The 17,178-nt window shown below is 52.9% G+C and overlaps 1 protein-coding gene across 1 annotated transcript in view; it reads right to left on the bottom strand.

Moving 5' to 3' along the window:
* Positions 1 to 6,377: 6,377 nt before the first annotated feature.
* The window catches only part of UMODL1 (uromodulin-like 1), a 55,718-nt gene continuing 44,917 nt past the window's right edge, over positions 6,378 to 17,178 (bottom strand). Inside the window, exons 20-24 of the mRNA XM_005885704.2 lie at positions 16,730 to 16,966; positions 16,287 to 16,446; positions 12,775 to 12,859; positions 9,565 to 9,765; positions 6,378 to 7,457 (exon numbers count right to left, since the gene is read on the bottom strand). Coding sequence (XP_005885766.1) covers positions 9,584 to 9,765; positions 12,775 to 12,859; positions 16,287 to 16,446; positions 16,730 to 16,966 — 664 coding nt within the window. The 3' untranslated portion in view covers positions 6,378 to 7,457; positions 9,565 to 9,583. The remainder of the gene's footprint in view (positions 7,458 to 9,564; positions 9,766 to 12,774; positions 12,860 to 16,286; positions 16,447 to 16,729; positions 16,967 to 17,178) is intronic.

The following is a 17,178-nucleotide window of genomic DNA, read 5'->3' as shown; positions in this document are numbered from 1 at the left end:
CCCGCCGGTGTTTCTAGGGCTGGTGAAAGTTTGGGAAGACCCTTCTCGGGTCAGAGTGCTCCTACGTCACCGCACATCCCATCCATCCCACAGATGACGAGGCCTGGCGGGACCGGGCAAGGCTTCCTCCTGCCTGTGCACACGGGCAGGGGGAAAGCCAAGCTCCCTGCGCTGGGATTCGAGTTCACGGTCCCCACGGTGCCTGTGACACTGCTGCACAGCGAAAGGCAGTGTCCAAGGCCTGGGACTTCTGTCCAGGGGTTTTTCTCCAGGCCTCCCTCGTCCCTGCGCCCAACCTCCTCGTTTCCGTTGTGTGACCGTTTGTGCTTTATTGGTATCTGTCGCCCAGATCTTGCTCTTCCTCGGGAGCAGCCCATCTTTTGCCGGCTCGCACTGAGAACCGAGACTATTCTTGCAAAACTGCCTGGCAGCGCCCATGAGCAAGACCTCTCCTTCCAGCAGGACCCAGGGAGCCAGCCTCGGTGCATGGAGTGACCTGCACAGCACCTCTCCCTCCAGAGTCCACCTCGGCCCTGAGGCCTGGTGTGCTCACTCTAGGGTCTTGTCCCGTGAAGCCATCTTGGAGACACCAGGGCTTCCCTATGACCCAGGTCAATTTTGTTGCATGGACTCTGGACTCTTTGAATTTGCACAGCCCTAGATACAATCCCTTTTGATAAAAGGTCTTTGGTCCTGATTATAGGAGCACCGTGGAATATGTAAATATGTTTTCCTAATTCCGTGTAAAGTTGATGTACACTCAAATGCAACCAGTCCACAGTAGCTGCTGCTCTCTGTCCAGGCCCATGATGGGTCAGAAGGAATTGGGGGGAGAGGGGGGATTTGGAATGAGTGTCTGTTCCCTGTAGGCCAGTCAGGTGCTCAGACCCTTAGACTCACTGTAAGCTATCACTGCCAACACAGAACAAAGCGTGTGACCTGCCCGTGTCAAGCGTGACATCATTCAAGATGCTAGTCTTGGAGTCTAGCCAACCTCAGAGCATTGGAGCCGAGTCTCGGAGCCTTGGGGAGCCGAGCGCGGCCAGCCCTGCGAGAGGGCAGCCAGCCTAGGCCTCTCTCGGAGAGCCGGCCTTTGCAATCCTTGGGCACCAACTTTGTAAAAAGGAAACCTGAATGTGGTGGGTCTGGGCTGTAGGCAAGGAAGCCTGCTGGACAGTGTCCTCCCAGACCAGGGAGCTGGGCGTGGCCTTGGGAGGCCGGCCTGGGTGCCGGTGACCACAACCCCTTGTTGGGCTTCAAAAATTGTGACGTAGGGACAAGCACCTGCGGAGAGAGGAGAGCCACAGCTCACCGGGCACCATGAAGGTTTTCCATCTGGTCCGTTGCACCTCCATCAAACCTGGGTAAACGCATTAAACCTCGTCCGCCTGAGCTGTTTCTGCCTCGCGCCAAAATGCGCGTGTCACCACGGTTACTCCATGTTTGTTTTTGCTGAGCTGGTGGCAATTGCGGCTGCTGTTAAACGAAGATGTATAAACACTCGGAGAGAGTGTGAATGTGATGCAGCCTAAATGCCTGAGCACGCTCCCTGCTGGACCGGAGTCAAGGACACCGAGCTGAGCCCCGCCCCCGCGCCCAGCTCCACCTGGGTCTCAGGGTGACTTCCAGGCTCTGCAAGGCAATCTGAGCTAGAGGCAGGACGGGGCCGGCCTCCCAGCTACAAGGACATCTCTTCAGGAGAATTCAGTACTGAGGGCCCACGGGCACCCTCAGACACTCGCTCCCTCCCACAGGTCCCTGTGCAGTGAAGGGTTAACTGGGCGGGGTTGGGCTGTCCAAACCCTGCACCTTCCCAGAAAGCACTGGATCTCCATGGGAGTGTCCCACCTGGAAGAGCGTCTCCGCACACCTGGGCCCTGACTGCTAGTCCTGCCCGGCAGGTGTCCGTCGGGGGCCCCGATGTCCCAGGAGGCTGCTGGGCACTGAAAACACCTTCACAGCTACTGACAATTTCAGATGTAATTACGGAGGCTAATTGTTAAGAGACAATTTATTTTTCTTAAGTAAATTCAGCTCATGAATCTTTTACTTATGTGTGTTTTTCATCCATCTGGGAACTTTTAACCGTCTTTCCAGGGAACGTCTGGAGTTGGATGAACTCCAGTGGTGGAAACCCTCGTCGCCAGTCCGTCCTCTTCATCGAACATCCTTGCGCATGAATTTAAACTGTGTTTACAAACTTCATCCCTTTGCTTTCCTTCGGCAGGCGCTTCGGCGGGCGGCACCTGCGCTTTAAAGAGCTCCAGCGACATGGATGACAGAACGTGGGAGCGCGCCGCTCTCGGTTCTAGGGCACAATCCACTGACACATTTCGATTGTTTCTCCTCCATCTTTCAGCCTGGACCCAACAGCCCATGAGGAGTGGCACGTTTTAAACCGGAGCCAGCTCTCCTGGGGGATAAATTCCGAAAAGCTGCGGAGCCCCTGACGCGCCTTCCTCCCCCAACCTCGTGGACACTGGGAAACAGAGACGAACCCGAACCTGACAGGGGAGTGTGACTACGATGGGTTCGGCTGATCACCTGCGTCTGACTCTAAACATTCCTGGAGTGAAAAGGGGCTTCTCCCTGCAGAACAACTTCCCCACCCCAAGCAGGAGCGGGCCTGCCCTCTCGCTGTGGGAGCGATTTGGGTCTGGATTTGGGACCTGGATGACATGTTCTGGATGGTTCTATCAGGCTGCTGATGAGACCTTTCATAAGAGTCGCCCTGACACTGGACTCTGTGTCCTATAGAGGAGCTGGTCTCTCAGGCCACGTTCCCGAGCTCAGGGGCCGAGCCAGGGAGCCCCAGGATCTGAAGGCCGAGAAGCCCAGGGCCAGAGTGGACCTTGGACAAGCCCGAGGCAGTGACCTTGATCCTGAGACCACCTCCTCCCCAGCCTCCAGCTCATTCCTTTCCCACCAGGTGACAGGAGTCACCTGGCTGCAGGCCAGCAGGTGAGGGAGGCGCCGGGCAGAGGGCCCCTTGCGTCATTCCACACCCAGCACCTGCCTCCTGGCCAGAGGGATGGCCTTGGGGATGGGGACATGACCCAGGAGGTGTCAATCGAGACAGTCACAGCGCCTTTGGTCCACAGCTGGAGACACCACCTTTCTTCTGCTAGACATGCATGAAGAAGCGTGTAGCCCTGATTACTGCTCACGGCTATTTGGGGACTAAGAGGGAACTTTTCGTTGAGGCTGAAGCCACGGAAGGAGAGCAAAAAATGGACAAAACCAGGTCCTTGAGATCTGCAGGACCGAGCCTCACCTGACACGCACCCTGCCTGGGACTTGTCACTGACAATTGGCCAGAAATGTTCTTTGTTGCTTGTTACAGCCTGTGGGAGTTGATGTTTCCATTGCTTGCGGCCCAAGGCTCCCTAACCAATGCCAGGACCATCTCCATTTTACAGGCAGGGAAACGGAGGCTCAGAGAGATTAAAGGTGCCATCTCTCCACATCACCCTGACAATCACACGCTACGCTGTGGGGGGCAAACTCTGAGCTTCCTCTGGTTTAAGGAACCCCCAGCGAAGTCCTGACTGCCAATTTCTTTCCATCAGAACTACTTTGGTGTCCAGTCTCCAAAGTGAGATCTGCAGTCCCTGATTATGAGAATGACCCTCCCGTCCAACCAAGGCTCAAGGCCCGGAGTCGTGGGGGCACCCAGTGGGGCTGCGGTTCTCCTCCATGCCCTGCACACCTCCCTCCCTGCGAGACCCTAACTTCCCAGCACTTATTCCCCCAAAGATGCTGAAGTTGTGTCCAGCCCGGAAGCACTGCTGCTCTAACACTACGCTTGCCTCCTCAATCGGCCAGATCTCCAGCTTTGCTCAGACCCTGAGAACCCGGTGCAGGAGCCAGCACTGTCCCTCCCGGAGTCCTCACCCAGGGACACTGCCACACTCACAGAGACTGATTCTTGGCGAGGCTGCCCTTTTCCTCCCAGAAACGGAGAGGGAGGGGGAAGAAGGTGACTCCCTTTGGTGGGAAGTTGAGGGAGGGAGTGGCGTCCACACTGGCTTTGCCCACTGGCCAGAGCATCCAATAACTCCTTGTTCTGAAGATGCCAGGTCTGTCCACCCTGAATGACCAATGTCAGTTTCTGAGCTGCTCCCAGGGCACCCAGGACCCCTCCCCCACAGGACCCCAAAGCCCTGTGGGATGATTTCAAATTCCCCTTTGTTTGTTGGCAAGAGGCGCAATCCGGCAAAAGAAAACAAGAAAAGCAGGGCTGTGGAGGCTGAGGAAACAGAGCGATCTCCTGCCCTGGTCTGCCCGCCATCTAGTGGTCAGAAAGGGGTGGTGCAGTCTGGGCCAGAGAGGGAGGGGACCACACAGGTAACTCTCCATCAGACTCTCTGTCTCCATCAAACCCGCCACCACAGAGGGGATCACAGCCTGGGCTCCTGGGCAGAGAAGGACTTGGGGCCCCAGGTGGTGTCTGAACATGAGAACTACCCAGGACTCAGAACCTCAGCTGCCTGAGGCCAACCTGCCTTGGCGAGGGCCCGGGCTATCTCTCCACCTCTCAGATGTACGCTGAGTTCTAAGGTCCTCAAAGGTCCTCCCTCCCATCCCTCACCAGTAAAACAACTATGTCTTCCCTGGAGGTGCAAGAGCTTAAACTAAAAGGAAGGAGATCTGCGTTTCCATTCTGAGCTGCTTGAACCAGTAATTTAAACTTTCGGCCTCAGTTTGCTTATCTGTAAAATGGGATCAACAACTTCTAACTCACAGGGTTAGTGTGACAACTAGACGAGTGAGGGGAGAACCTTGGTGGTCATGTTCCTTGTCCTCCCTGGGCCTGTGGCAGGAGGCGGAGTGGGAGCATGCCTTCACAGCCACACGGGCGTGGCTTTCATTCCAGCCCCTCCACTTTTACTAGCTGCTTGACTGTGGAAAAGTTGCATAATGTCTCCATTCCTCAACTGTAAAGTGAGAATAATTATACATGAAGGCTGGTAATGAGGATTCAATAAGGCAATAGCTATAAAGTACATGCATAGCTCCTACAAAATCCCCTCCCCTCCACGAGCAGGAGGACCCAGAGCCCAATGGTCTGTGAAGGGGTTTCCCAAGACCCCCAGCTCCACCAGCGCGTGACATCTGCATTGAGGAGCAGGAGCTGAGAACACCCTCTACGGGTGTCCAGGGCACCGGGATCTCTCCCTTTCTCCTTCTGTTTTGGATGCTATGGATTTAGTGCCTTGAGCTATGCCAGCAGGAAGAGTCTAGGTTAGAGGATTTGAACTGCAAGCACTACGAGTGTATTCCTACATAGCAGCCTGGACACAGCAGCACCCCAGAACCCTCCTGTAGAAGTGGCGTGAGCACAGGAGCATGTGCAGGCCCACATGCACACACGTGCATTGTTCTGCCTCTCTCCTTCCCTCCCTGGCCTCCCTGGCGGTGGTCTTCACAGGGACTTTTCTCCAGGTGGATTTTGGATTCCTAAGGGCAAGGACTCTACCACATTCCTTTTGTCTTCCTGGTATCACTATAAGAACTGGAACTCAGTAAACATTCCTTTGTTAGATGGATGGATGGATGGATGGATGGATGGATGGATGGATGGATGAGTGGGTGGGTGGGTGGGTAAAGGGTTGGGTGATGGGTACGTGGATGGGTGTGTGAGTGGAGAGGAGGATGGTGAATGGTTGGGTGAGTAGATGGATGGACCAGGTCAGGGGTACCTCACAGCACACACGCATTTGTCCCTGTCAGCACTTGGCATGGCCGTCATCATCGATTGATATGAGTGTCTCTCTCCCCAACAAGAACATGTGCTCGATGGGGGCAGGGCTCAGTCTGCTCTCCCACAATTCCATCAGGAGCTCTGAGCCCGAGCCCTGGAGCACAGTGTGTGCTCAGGAAATACTTGTTAATGGAGAGATGGGTGACACTGTCCCTGGGGCAGGTGAGGGAAGGAGAGGGGAGACCAAATTCTCATTGTTGAGGAAAACACACATGAATACATGTAGACTCTTTCTTGAGATGCATGAAAACTGTAGAAGATTTCAAGATGGAGTGTTAAAATGCACGTCAGCTCTGAAATCCCAAAGCCGCACAGTCGTAGGGCTCAAGGCTGGGTTATTGCACGTTCATTGTCTCTCATTCAAGGACAGCATGCCATGGGTCCTGAGCTGGTATCGGAGCAAATGGACCAGGTCAGGGGTGCCTCGCAGCACACATGCATTTGTCCCTCTCAGCTTGGCATGGCTGTCATCGTCAGGAAGAGCCAGGGACACGCTCCCGGTCGCCCCGGGCTGCCCAGCACAGCACTGGGCCCTCGCGGATGCGAGCCGAGCATCTGAACCACAGAGCAGCCGGCACAGGCGCGTTTCAATGTCAGAAGCAATTTATTCTACTTGTTCGAAACTGGTTACCCACAACAGTGTGTATCGTAACTCTTTACTGACTCTGAGAATATCCAATACATCAAAAATCCCACTTTTCCCAAATGTTTCTATTAGTGGTAGTTAATTAAAGTCAACAAAATTAATCTCATGAATTAAGAACTAAAGATCATGTTACAATTCCAAGTTCGTCAAGGAAAAACACTATACATTCAGGTGTTAACTATCAAATACAGTTCAATTTGCTTTAAATAAAGTAACAAGCATTATCTGTTAGCGTGGTGTAATGGAGAAAATTCTAAACTAAGCTATTTAGCTTCTAGGCTGATTTCCTCATGAATTCATGTTGTGACCTTAAGTAAATAACTCCCCCATTTCTTCTCTGGTTTCCCATTGTGTAATAGTTAAAGGGTACCTCCCCTGTAGTGTGATTATATTTTAATGGCTGAGAAAATGTTTGGAAAAATATAACAGAGTAATATATAGTATGTTATTTCTACTTATTATAAAGATTTTCATATTAATAGAGTGTCTTTTGAGTTAGCACTGTGTGAATAAAATAATATCCTGGTAATGCAGGAGAAAAGTTAAGAGCATGTATGTCTACTAGACAATATATTTATTACTGACCTATTGTTAAAAAAAATAACTTCAAGTGTACTGTCAAATAGCCTTGAAAATTAGGAATATTATGTATTTGACAAAGAGTACCAGATAGCTGGCTGCTGGATGAATGGAAAGATGGATGGATGAGTGGATGGATGGCAAGGGGGAGCAAAACCAGGAAGGGCCACGTGGACAAAATTAGATGGTGAAGGGTCTGGGAGCTCTGGGGTTGTGGAGGTGACTGGGTGATGGCAGAGCTGTGTCCATGCTGGATTTGAAGATCCCTGTGTCTGAGCTCCGGGCATCGCAGACACCATGCCCACTTCTCCATCAGCTCCTCTCACCGGCCTGCTTGTCTGGAACCTACAGGCCTCCTGGGGGAAGGCAGAGGTTATGTTTTCATCATCTCTGGGGCTCATCCAAGTGTGGGACAGAGTAGGCGTCGTCAATGTTTGATGAATGAAGAACCACTTGATTCACGGCGACCTGTATAGGAAAGGTCACCAGGGTCAGCCGCGTGCAGCAAAGGAGAGGTTCGTACAGAAAACCCGTGGAGTATGGGAGTGGAGGGTCACCAGCAGCCTGAGGACACGATTCCTTTGCTGGCTGAGAGTGAGGGACTCTGCACCAATAAAAGGACAGCAACTCCCATGAGGCACAGAGGAACCGAACAGAGGTGCCTGTGGCCTGGCCTCTGTGAGTGAAGCCCCCCATGCCAGCGGCAGTTGTGCCTGGCGCACATTCCCGAGCTGGACAACACATCCTCGGGGACCTTGTGTCTCTGTGTTATCTGTGGAGAACCTCCCTCGGACACAGGGCTCCTGTGCTAAGTGCCAATCTGGTGTGTGGAGAGGAGGTTGTTTGTTTACCGTTTTTCAAAGAGCTGAGGTTTGCAGAGACCTGAACACTCGTTCTAGAATCTAGATGGTTTTCAGTTTGGAAGACACAAGCCCCAGGAGAATAAAAATGAAGAATAAAAATAAAACACTGCCCTAACCGGTTTGGCTCAGTGGATAGAGCGTCGGCCTGCAGACTGAAGGGTCCCAGGTTCGATTCTGGTCAAGGGCATGTACCTTGGTTGCGGGCATATACCCAGTAGGGAGTGTGCAGGAGGCAGCTGATCGATGTTTCTCTCTCATCAATGTTTCTAACTCTCTATCCCTCTCCCTTCCTCTCTGTAAAAAATCAATGGAATATATTTAAAAGAAAAAAAGAAGGAGACCTCGCTTTCTGAACATTAATTTAAAAAATAAATAAATAAAACACCATTTTCCCTTGGTGTTTTGATTTCAAGGAGGGGGACACCCAGCACGGCCGTGGCACCTACACGCGGCTTTCCTGAGACATTTAGGACAAGCATTGGCCGGTTATCGGGATTCACACTTTACATATTAGGTGAAATCCATGGAAATTCTTTTGGAAGTCTCCCCAGGGGAGTGACTGGTCTAGCCCTTCCATCTGTCTGGGCTGTGGGGGTTCCAAGACCCCGGATCACGGGTACACAGCTGTCAGGCGTCCTCAGAGCAGAGGGGGCAGGACAAACTACACAGGATCTCTCTGGCGTCTCCTTACAGCTCCCCCATCTCTGGTGGAGACGAAGGGCCCTGGCAGGGCTGTGGGCCTGTGGGGCAGTGTGCTGTGATCCGCCTCTGCTGTGTGACCTTGGGGAGTCCCTGGAGCTCCCTGGGACCGATTCCTCATGCTCAGGATGTGGCCAGTATCTATCACTCTGTGCTGAGTTGTCCTGAAGATCTATTACCTCAAGAGAAGGAGGAGCCAAGCACAGGGGAGGCGGCCTTGGCTGGGGACGCTGCTGGCCCAGTGAGGAAATGGGGAGCAGGGGCCAGCCACTGTGGGGTGCATCCACGCGACAGTACCCAGACCAGGCACAGGATGGAACAGGGTCTTCATGGCCCAAAGCTCGGGGGGCCCACCCAGAGACTAAGGCACCCCACCGCGGCAGGTCGTTTTCTATGATTAGAAGGTCAAGTGAGCTGAAATTGCTGCTGTTCACTCCCCTATCTGGGGAGATCCCAGGAAAGTTCTCTTCTCCTGACCCCAACAGCTGCTCAGTCCACTGTTGGACGCCTGGTACCCCACCTTGAGAATTGGGGATATCTTAGATAATTGCTCCTGAACCCCATAGTTTTTGTGTGTTTTTTATGGATGCTTCATCACATGGGCTTGTTTGAGTAAATCATCGGCCATTGGTGATAGATTCAACTTCCAACCCCTCCTCACCTCCCCTGAGACCAGACGGTGGGACCAAAATTTCCAGCCCTCCAATCACATGGTTGGTTCTCCTGGCACCCAGCCCCACCCTTGGGTGCTTTCCAAAAGTCATCTCACAACATAGTCGAAGACGCTTTTTCTGCCTCCATCGCTTAGGAAAGCCAAGGGTTTCAGGAGCTCTAAAACCAGGAACAGGGATCGAAGACCAGGTATATATGTCTTAATATATCACAGGCACAACATGCTGACACCCACAAATCTACCTTTCGCCAAAGTCCCCGAGACACACTGCACGGCCTCTATCGGTGGCGAAAGCAGGTCACGTGCACCAGCCGAGTGTGCTGCCTCGCTGCTCACCCACCTTCAGGGCAGCCAGGACTCTAGTCCTGGAACACCTGGTAGCAGAAGTCGTCTGGCTGGGTTTTGAAGTTGTACTTCCCGGTCACGCTCTGGTAGCGCACAATGAGAAGGGCAGCTGCCCCTGTCACCACGGCAAAGACGGCCACCACGATGAGGACGATGTAGCCGGGTCCCAGGCCCGGCTTCACCTCTGGAGACTCACCTGCAGGGGATGAGACAGCACAGGTGGGAGGTCGGCCCCAAGCAGGAGGAAAGCACGTCCCTGGTGGGTCTCCCTCTGGTCCCAGCATTGAGATGTTGTGAGTGTAGAATGGGGCTCAGGGCGGAGCCTGGGTAGGGCGAGCTCCCCCCTTTGTCGGCTACTCTGTAGCATGATCGTCTGAGTGTGAGTCATCCACAGCATTGAGATGTTGTGAGTGTAGAATGGGGCTCAGGACAGAGCCTGGGTAGAGTGAGCTCCCCCCTTTGTAACATGATCGTCTGAGTGTGAGTCATCCGAAGCCCTGTAGCAGTGAGGTGTGTGCCATGTGCCTGTGGTTCCCAAAGCTGACGAGGAAGGTGTCTGAGGTCGGGGAGAGCACAGCAGCTAGCACAGCTCAGCCTGCTCAGGGTTCTGGATAAAGCGTTGGCCCAGAGGAGGAGGCCAAATGGGAGCAACAGGCCCTCCAGGAAGAGGTGGACGGCTCAGCGGGACTGCCCACAGGGAGACACATGGGCGGGGGTGGGGGGGCGGCTCGCACACTCTGCAGTGTGGAGGAGTGCAGGCTGATCCTCCCAGGGAGGGGCAAAAACCCACAAAAGCACACAGGAGTGCGGACCCAAAAGACTGACAACAGGGACTCAAATAAATACTTTCCAACCCATGTTCAAAGCAGCACTCTTCACAACAGCCAAAGGTGGAAACAACCCAAGTGTCCACCAAAGGATGAATGGATTAAAATGAGGTATACAACCATGTTCTAGAGAAAAAGCAGTGCCTGACATACAGTCGATAGATGAAATAGTAAGTGGGTGGGTAGATGGATGGATGAATGGATGGATGGATAGAGGATGAATGGATGAGTAGGTGAGTGGATGAATGGAAGGATAGTAGATGGATGAATGGATGGATGGATGGATGGATGGATGGATGGATAGGTGGGTGAATAAATGGGTGGATGAGTGGATGGATAGAATCCAGAAGGTTCACTAATTTTCCCAAGACCACACAGCTCGTAAGTCTGACAGCCGAAAATCAAACTCAGGTCTCCTAATGCCAAGCCCATAACTTTTTCCATTCTGGTTTTTACATCCTCTGTAATATCTACGAATAAACAGGAAGCATGCACAGACATGGCAATGCAATTCACAAATGTTCCATTTCACACGAGGGCCCCAGCTCTGCTCAGCAATTGAAGACAATGAGGAGGGTAGGAAGAGCATGTTGTCCTAGGACCCAAGCCAAAGTCACCCGAGGGCCAGTGCCAGCGCCCAGCTCCAGAGCCTGCGAGGCCGGGTGTGGCCTGGGACCTGTGGAAGCACGCACTGCCCAAATGCTTGGCATGAGAACCAGCAGCTGACAATGCCCAGGCAAGGGGCCCTCCCAGTCCACGTCAGATCAGCACGCACTTCCCAGCTCAGACCCTGCATCCAAAACACAGACATTCTTGTCCCGGAAAATATCAAGAGGAAGGAGGGCCATTCAAATGAGGAAGAAAAACAAAAAAAAAAAAGGAAAATCAAGTAGGATTAAGTGTAGCTGCAAAAAAGAGGAAGACCTAAAATAGCAGTGACAAAGAATATGGAAGTTTATTTCTTTCATGCATAAAACTGGTTAAGTCGGAGCCCAGGCCTGGCCCAGCAACTTTGCACCGCAGTGTCCTCGGGAGCCCAGCTCGTCCAGCTCCTGTCCCTGTGGTCCTCATGGTCCAGGATGGGGACTGGCGGCAGCCGTCTCACCTGCATGCCAGGCAGCAGGATGGGGAGGTGAGGAGGAAGACGGGGTGAAGCAGGGGCACGGGATGTTCTGAGGAGGCAACCCTTAGGGGGTCATCACTGGACCTTTCCATCTGCATCTCATTGGCCAGCACTTACTCATATGGCCATACCTGGCTGCCAGGTCGGTTATATATTTTAAAATATATAGTTTTTATTCCCAGCTAAAAAGTTGGAGTTTTATTATTATGGAAGGAGAGGAGAACAGATATTGGGGAACAGCTAGCAATTTTTGTCTTAATACCCAAAGCACACAATTTCCCAAAACCATTTTTTTAAAAATAGGATAGCCCTGGCTGGTGTGGCTCAGTGGTTGGAATGTCAGTCCATGCACCAAAGGGTTGTGGGTTCAACTCCCAGTCAAGGTTGCCAACCTGGGTTGCCAGTTTGCTCCCTGCCCCAGGCCAGTGTGCATGTGGGAGGCAACCAGTCGATGTGTCTCTCTCACATCTAGGTTTCTCTCTGTCTCTCTCTGTGTCTCTGTCTCCTCCTCCTCCCTCCACTTTCTCTGAAAAAGCAATAGAAAAAAATCCTCAGGTGAGGATTAACAAAAAATAAATAAATAAAAATAAAAATAGGCTAGATCACAAAGAAAGGAAAACGTTTTCCTAGAAAGCTAATGGTGAGTTTCACATTGGCTGATGGAAGTTTTATACTGAGAGAGAACAACAGTGCCATTTTTTTGTTTTGCATCTTCTGATTTAGCAAATCCTAAAATACAACAGCTTCCCCATTCACATGCGTTTGCACATGCACACATCACGCACGTGCGCGCACACACACACACACACACACAGATGTGTGTGGGCACACATGCAAATGCACAGAATTTGTCCTGCCTATAGACTGAGTTCCTTCCTGGTAACAACCCACTGCATGCAATTATCCACTGTCAGGAAACTTTACTGCCTGCCCCTTACCCAAACATGCATTATTTAACCATGTGCACACTTGCTGAAGCCTCGGTCTTTTCATCTGCAACATGGGCATGGTGATAGCTCTGACCTTGCAGGGCTGCTGAGAAGAGCAAATTACATTCTGTGCGTACAGAACGGAGCGCAGTGCTGGGAAGTCGGTGCTCTCCGTGAGCATTAGCTGGCATTGTTACTAATTATGAGTCTTTAGGGAAAATCTTACGAGCTCCGTGTTCCAAGGAATTGCTTTTTGGTTTACATGCTAATGAAATGGAATTGGTGGTGTCTTTTCTTTAGTTTTCTGAACCAAGGCACCAACTCACCGTCAGAACGAATGAGGGGTCCCCAGGACATCTGGTGTGTTTCCGATGGTTCACCACTTCTCAGCGACCGAAAGTCATTGCAATTCTGTTGTTTTTGTTTTTTATAAAGGAGAGAAATTCAATTAGTGCAACAACACTTATGAGAAATGTACCCAGTCTCTGGAATGGTACCCTGATTCATAGATTTTTTCCCTGCTGGAGACATGAAATCGCAATGGATGAGCTCAGCCAGGGAGAAGGAGGGCTGCAAAGGCCTGGACCATCTGGACTGCCAGGTCTGCATGGACCACCTGGACAACCTGGACCTCCAGGAAAACCTGGACCACCTGGACCACCTGAACCACCAGGACAACCTGGACCACCTGGACCACCGGGACTGCATGGACCACCTGGACCGCCTGGACCACCAGGACAACCTGGACCACCTGGACCACCTAGACCTCTAGGACAACCAGGACCACCTGGACCACCAAGAAAACCTGGACCACCAGGTCAACCTGGGCCACCTGGACCACCAGGGCCACCAGGACAACCTGGACCATCTGGACAACCTGGACCACCTGGACAACCTGGACCACCAGGTCAACCTGGACCACCTGGACCGCCTGGATCACCTGGACCACAAGGACCACATGGACCACCTGGGCCACATGGACCACCAGGACAATCTGGACCACCAGGACAACCTGGACAACCTGGACCACCTGGACCACCTGGACCACCTGGACTGCCTGGACCACCTGGACCACTAGGACAACCTGTACCACCAGGACAATCTGGACCACCAGGACAACCTGGACAACCTGGACCACCTGGACTGCCTGGATCACCTGGACCGCCTGGATCACCAGGACGACCTGGGCCACCAGGTCAACCTGGACCAACTGGACCGCCAAGGACAACCTGGACCACCAGGACCACCAGGACAACCTGGACCACCAGGACCACCAGGACAACCTGGACCACCAGGACCACCAGGACAACCTGGACCACCAGGACCACCAGGACAACCTGGACCACCAGGACCACCAGGACAACCTGGACCACCAGGACCACCAGGACAACCTGGACCACCAGGACCACCAGGACAACCTGGACCACCAGGACCACCAGGACAACCTGGACCACCAGGACCACCAGGACAACCTGGACCACCAGGACCACCAGGACAACCTGGACCACCAGGACCACCAGGACAACCTGGACCACCAGGACCACCAGGACAACCTGGACCACCAGGACCACCAGGACAACCTGGACCACCAGGACCACCAGGACAACCTGGACCACCAGGACCACCAGGACAACCTGGACCACCAGGACCACCAGGACAACCTGGACCACCAGGACCACCAGGACAACCTGGACCACCAGGACCACCAGGACAACCTGGACCACCAGGACCACCAGGACAACCTGGACCACCAGGACCACCAGGACAACCTGGACCACCAGGACCACCAGGACAACCTGGACCACCAGGACCACCAGGACAACCTGGACCACCTGGACCACCTGGACCACCAGGACAACCTGGACCACCTGGACCACCTGGACCACCAGGACAACCTGGACCACCTGGACCACCTGGACCACCAGGACAACCTGGACCACCTGGACCACCTGGACCACCAGGACAACCTGGACCACCTGGACCACCTGGACCACCAGGACAACCTGGACCACCAGGACAACCTAGACTACCTGGACCACCTGGACCACCAGGACAACCTGGACCACCAGGACCACCAGGACAACCTGGACTACCTGGACCACCTGGGCCACCTGGACCACTTGGACCACCTGGGCCACCAGGACCACCTGTACAACCTGGGCCACCAGGACTACCTGGACCACCTGGACCACCAGGACCACCTGAACCACCTGGACCACCAGGACCACCTGAACCATCTGGACCAACTGGACCAACTGGACCACCTGGACCACCAGGACCACCTGGACCACATGCTCTGCCCAGTGTGAAAGGGAGGAAGGGCTGGCCGCAAGGAGGTGCACAAGAGCAATGAGAGGCAGCAGCCCCTCGAGCTGTCTCTAGTTACCAGTGCTGGTCCCTTTATCCCATGGTTCAGGGATATTTCTCAACAAAGCTCTCAGAGTCACCTTCGCATCTCTACAGCCTACTGCAACCATGTGTTCCTTTTAATGCCTTTGCCTAAACCCACTGTGGGCTCATATGTCCCCAAAAGATGTTGAAGCCCTAACTCCCAGTATTTGTGATGTGACTTTATTTGGAGGCAGGGTCTTTGCAGATGTTCAAGTTAAGATGAGCTCGCTATCGTGGGTCCTCGCTAGACTGTGTATCCTTCCAAAGTGGAAATTTGAACACAGACACAGACACCCATAGAGGGAGAAGATGGGCTTCTACAAGCCTCGGAGATCGACCAAACAGATCCTCCTTTTCAGCCTCAGAAGGAACCGGCCCTGTCCACACCCTGGTCTTGGACTTCCAGCCCCCCAGACTGGAAGACAACAAATTTCTATTGCTTAAGCCAATCCTTCCGGGGTACTTTGTACAGCAGCCACAGGAAACCAATACAATGGCCATCCTCAAGGAACTTGGGAAGGAATGTGTGGAGCTCATGTTGTAAAGAATCTGGGCACTGGCAGCTCCCTTCAGAGGCCAAGTGCTACTGTGGCTATTAATACTCTCAGCATCTCTGTGAGGCCAGTGCAACCAGGTGCAGACTCCTCCGCGCCCTTAGCTGGCCGTCATCGGGAGCCTGTGTCCCTTTCCTCCCGTGCTCCAGCAGATCTACTGCTTGATAAAAGTGACATCAACAAAACCAACCGTCACTGGATTTCACTCATCCATGACCTACTGACGCTCGGAGGTGGATTGTGCAGGAAAACCTTAGGAAAACCAGAGGGACAAGCATAGACATGCAGAGAGACACGCAGTGGTCCAATCAGCGGCCAAACAGAGCCCCCTACACTGTCCTTGGCCCCAGACAACACACAACAGTCACTTCTCATACGTGTCACTGGTATGAAGGAGAGCTTTCAAATCTCAGGACTCAAAGCACATTTTGAATTCAAAGGTCAAAGAAAATGAGAATGTAAAATTATTCATAATCCCAGCATGAATGCTGCACATAGGGAAGGAGAAACACCTGATTGAATGTCACAGTGGCTACAAATCAGCAGTGTTCCATCAAAGTAGCTAAAAATAAAGTGAAATTAAAATAACACTTTTGCACCTAAATATGCATTAAATCGCCTTGAGAAGTGCAACAGCCTCATGACAAGGAAGCTCTGACGTGACGGCCAGCAGATGGTATGGCCTCAAGAAGGACTAAGGTGACACCCAGCTAAGTCGGTCCTCCCCCAATGGTGCCCACTGTTGAAATGCCATTTCCTGCCTTTTAGGGGCCACATCTGCAGGGCCCAGCACCTCTTCTCAGAGCCAACCATGCCCTGGATAACACAGCAACCCTCCTCATAACAAGAGGGAGCGAGGACCCAGACAGAAACTTAGAACACCCAACACCTACGATTTTGCACGTGGCTCCAGGGGTCTCCATGCAGATTCGGAGTTTGCAGTGCAGGTAGACTATGGAGTTGTTGATGAAGGAAAAAATTTTCAGCTTAAACTGGGCCTTGTTGGAGTCCCCATTCTCAATCACGTTGGTATGTGTGTTGGGGATGGGGCAGCTGGGAGGAGAGAAAAGGTGACTCATTAACTATAAACTGGTCCTCCTATCCTTGTTCCAAAACGAGAGAGTTACAATACATCTGGCTGCACATGGAGCATCCCCACCAGGCTCCCTGGAAGGCAGGGATGGCTAGATCTCCAGCTCCTGAGAGGAAAGGGTCTCCTGTGGGGTGTTACCTAAAACCCAGGTCCATGAACGTACAAGTCTGGAAATTCAGAGGGCCCAAAGCAGGCCACCAGCAAGGGGGGGCAGCAATGCCCAAAGCCCACCCGAACCCCTACCTATTGTTGATGAAGCCAAACATGACCGGGTCCCTGGCGTTACTGGACGGTGTTGCCCAGCACTCGGTCAGGACCACCTTGAGGTTGCTTTTCTGTTTATAGAGCCCCACTTCGATCTTGATGTCGTCGCTGGCAGACACGCTGTAATTCCGAGGTATAGGAGAGTCCCCAATAAACAACTGCATTTCTGTGACAAAATTTCCAGCGCCATGGAGGTCCTCAATGATGGTGTAAACCCTGCGGAGGGAGCAGTTTGCTGGAGGTTCCCCTCCTGGGATCTCTCTCATCCCCACTGGGATCCCTCTCATCTCCTCCCTGAAAAGCAACCTCAAAGAAGCATGGAAATAAAGAAGCGTGGAAATAAAACCCAAATGAGGACAAGCGAGAAAGGCTATTTATTCTGAGCTGGCGGCAGTGGGGGCTCAGTCCCATCGCCTGACTGATGGAGA

The sequence above is a fragment of the Myotis brandtii genome, unplaced genomic scaffold (assembly GCF_000412655.1).
Source record: "Myotis brandtii unplaced genomic scaffold, ASM41265v1 scaffold923, whole genome shotgun sequence".
Taxonomy (NCBI): Eukaryota; Metazoa; Chordata; class Mammalia; order Chiroptera; family Vespertilionidae; genus Myotis; species Myotis brandtii.
This window is presented reverse-complemented; position numbering and strand designations above follow the sequence as displayed.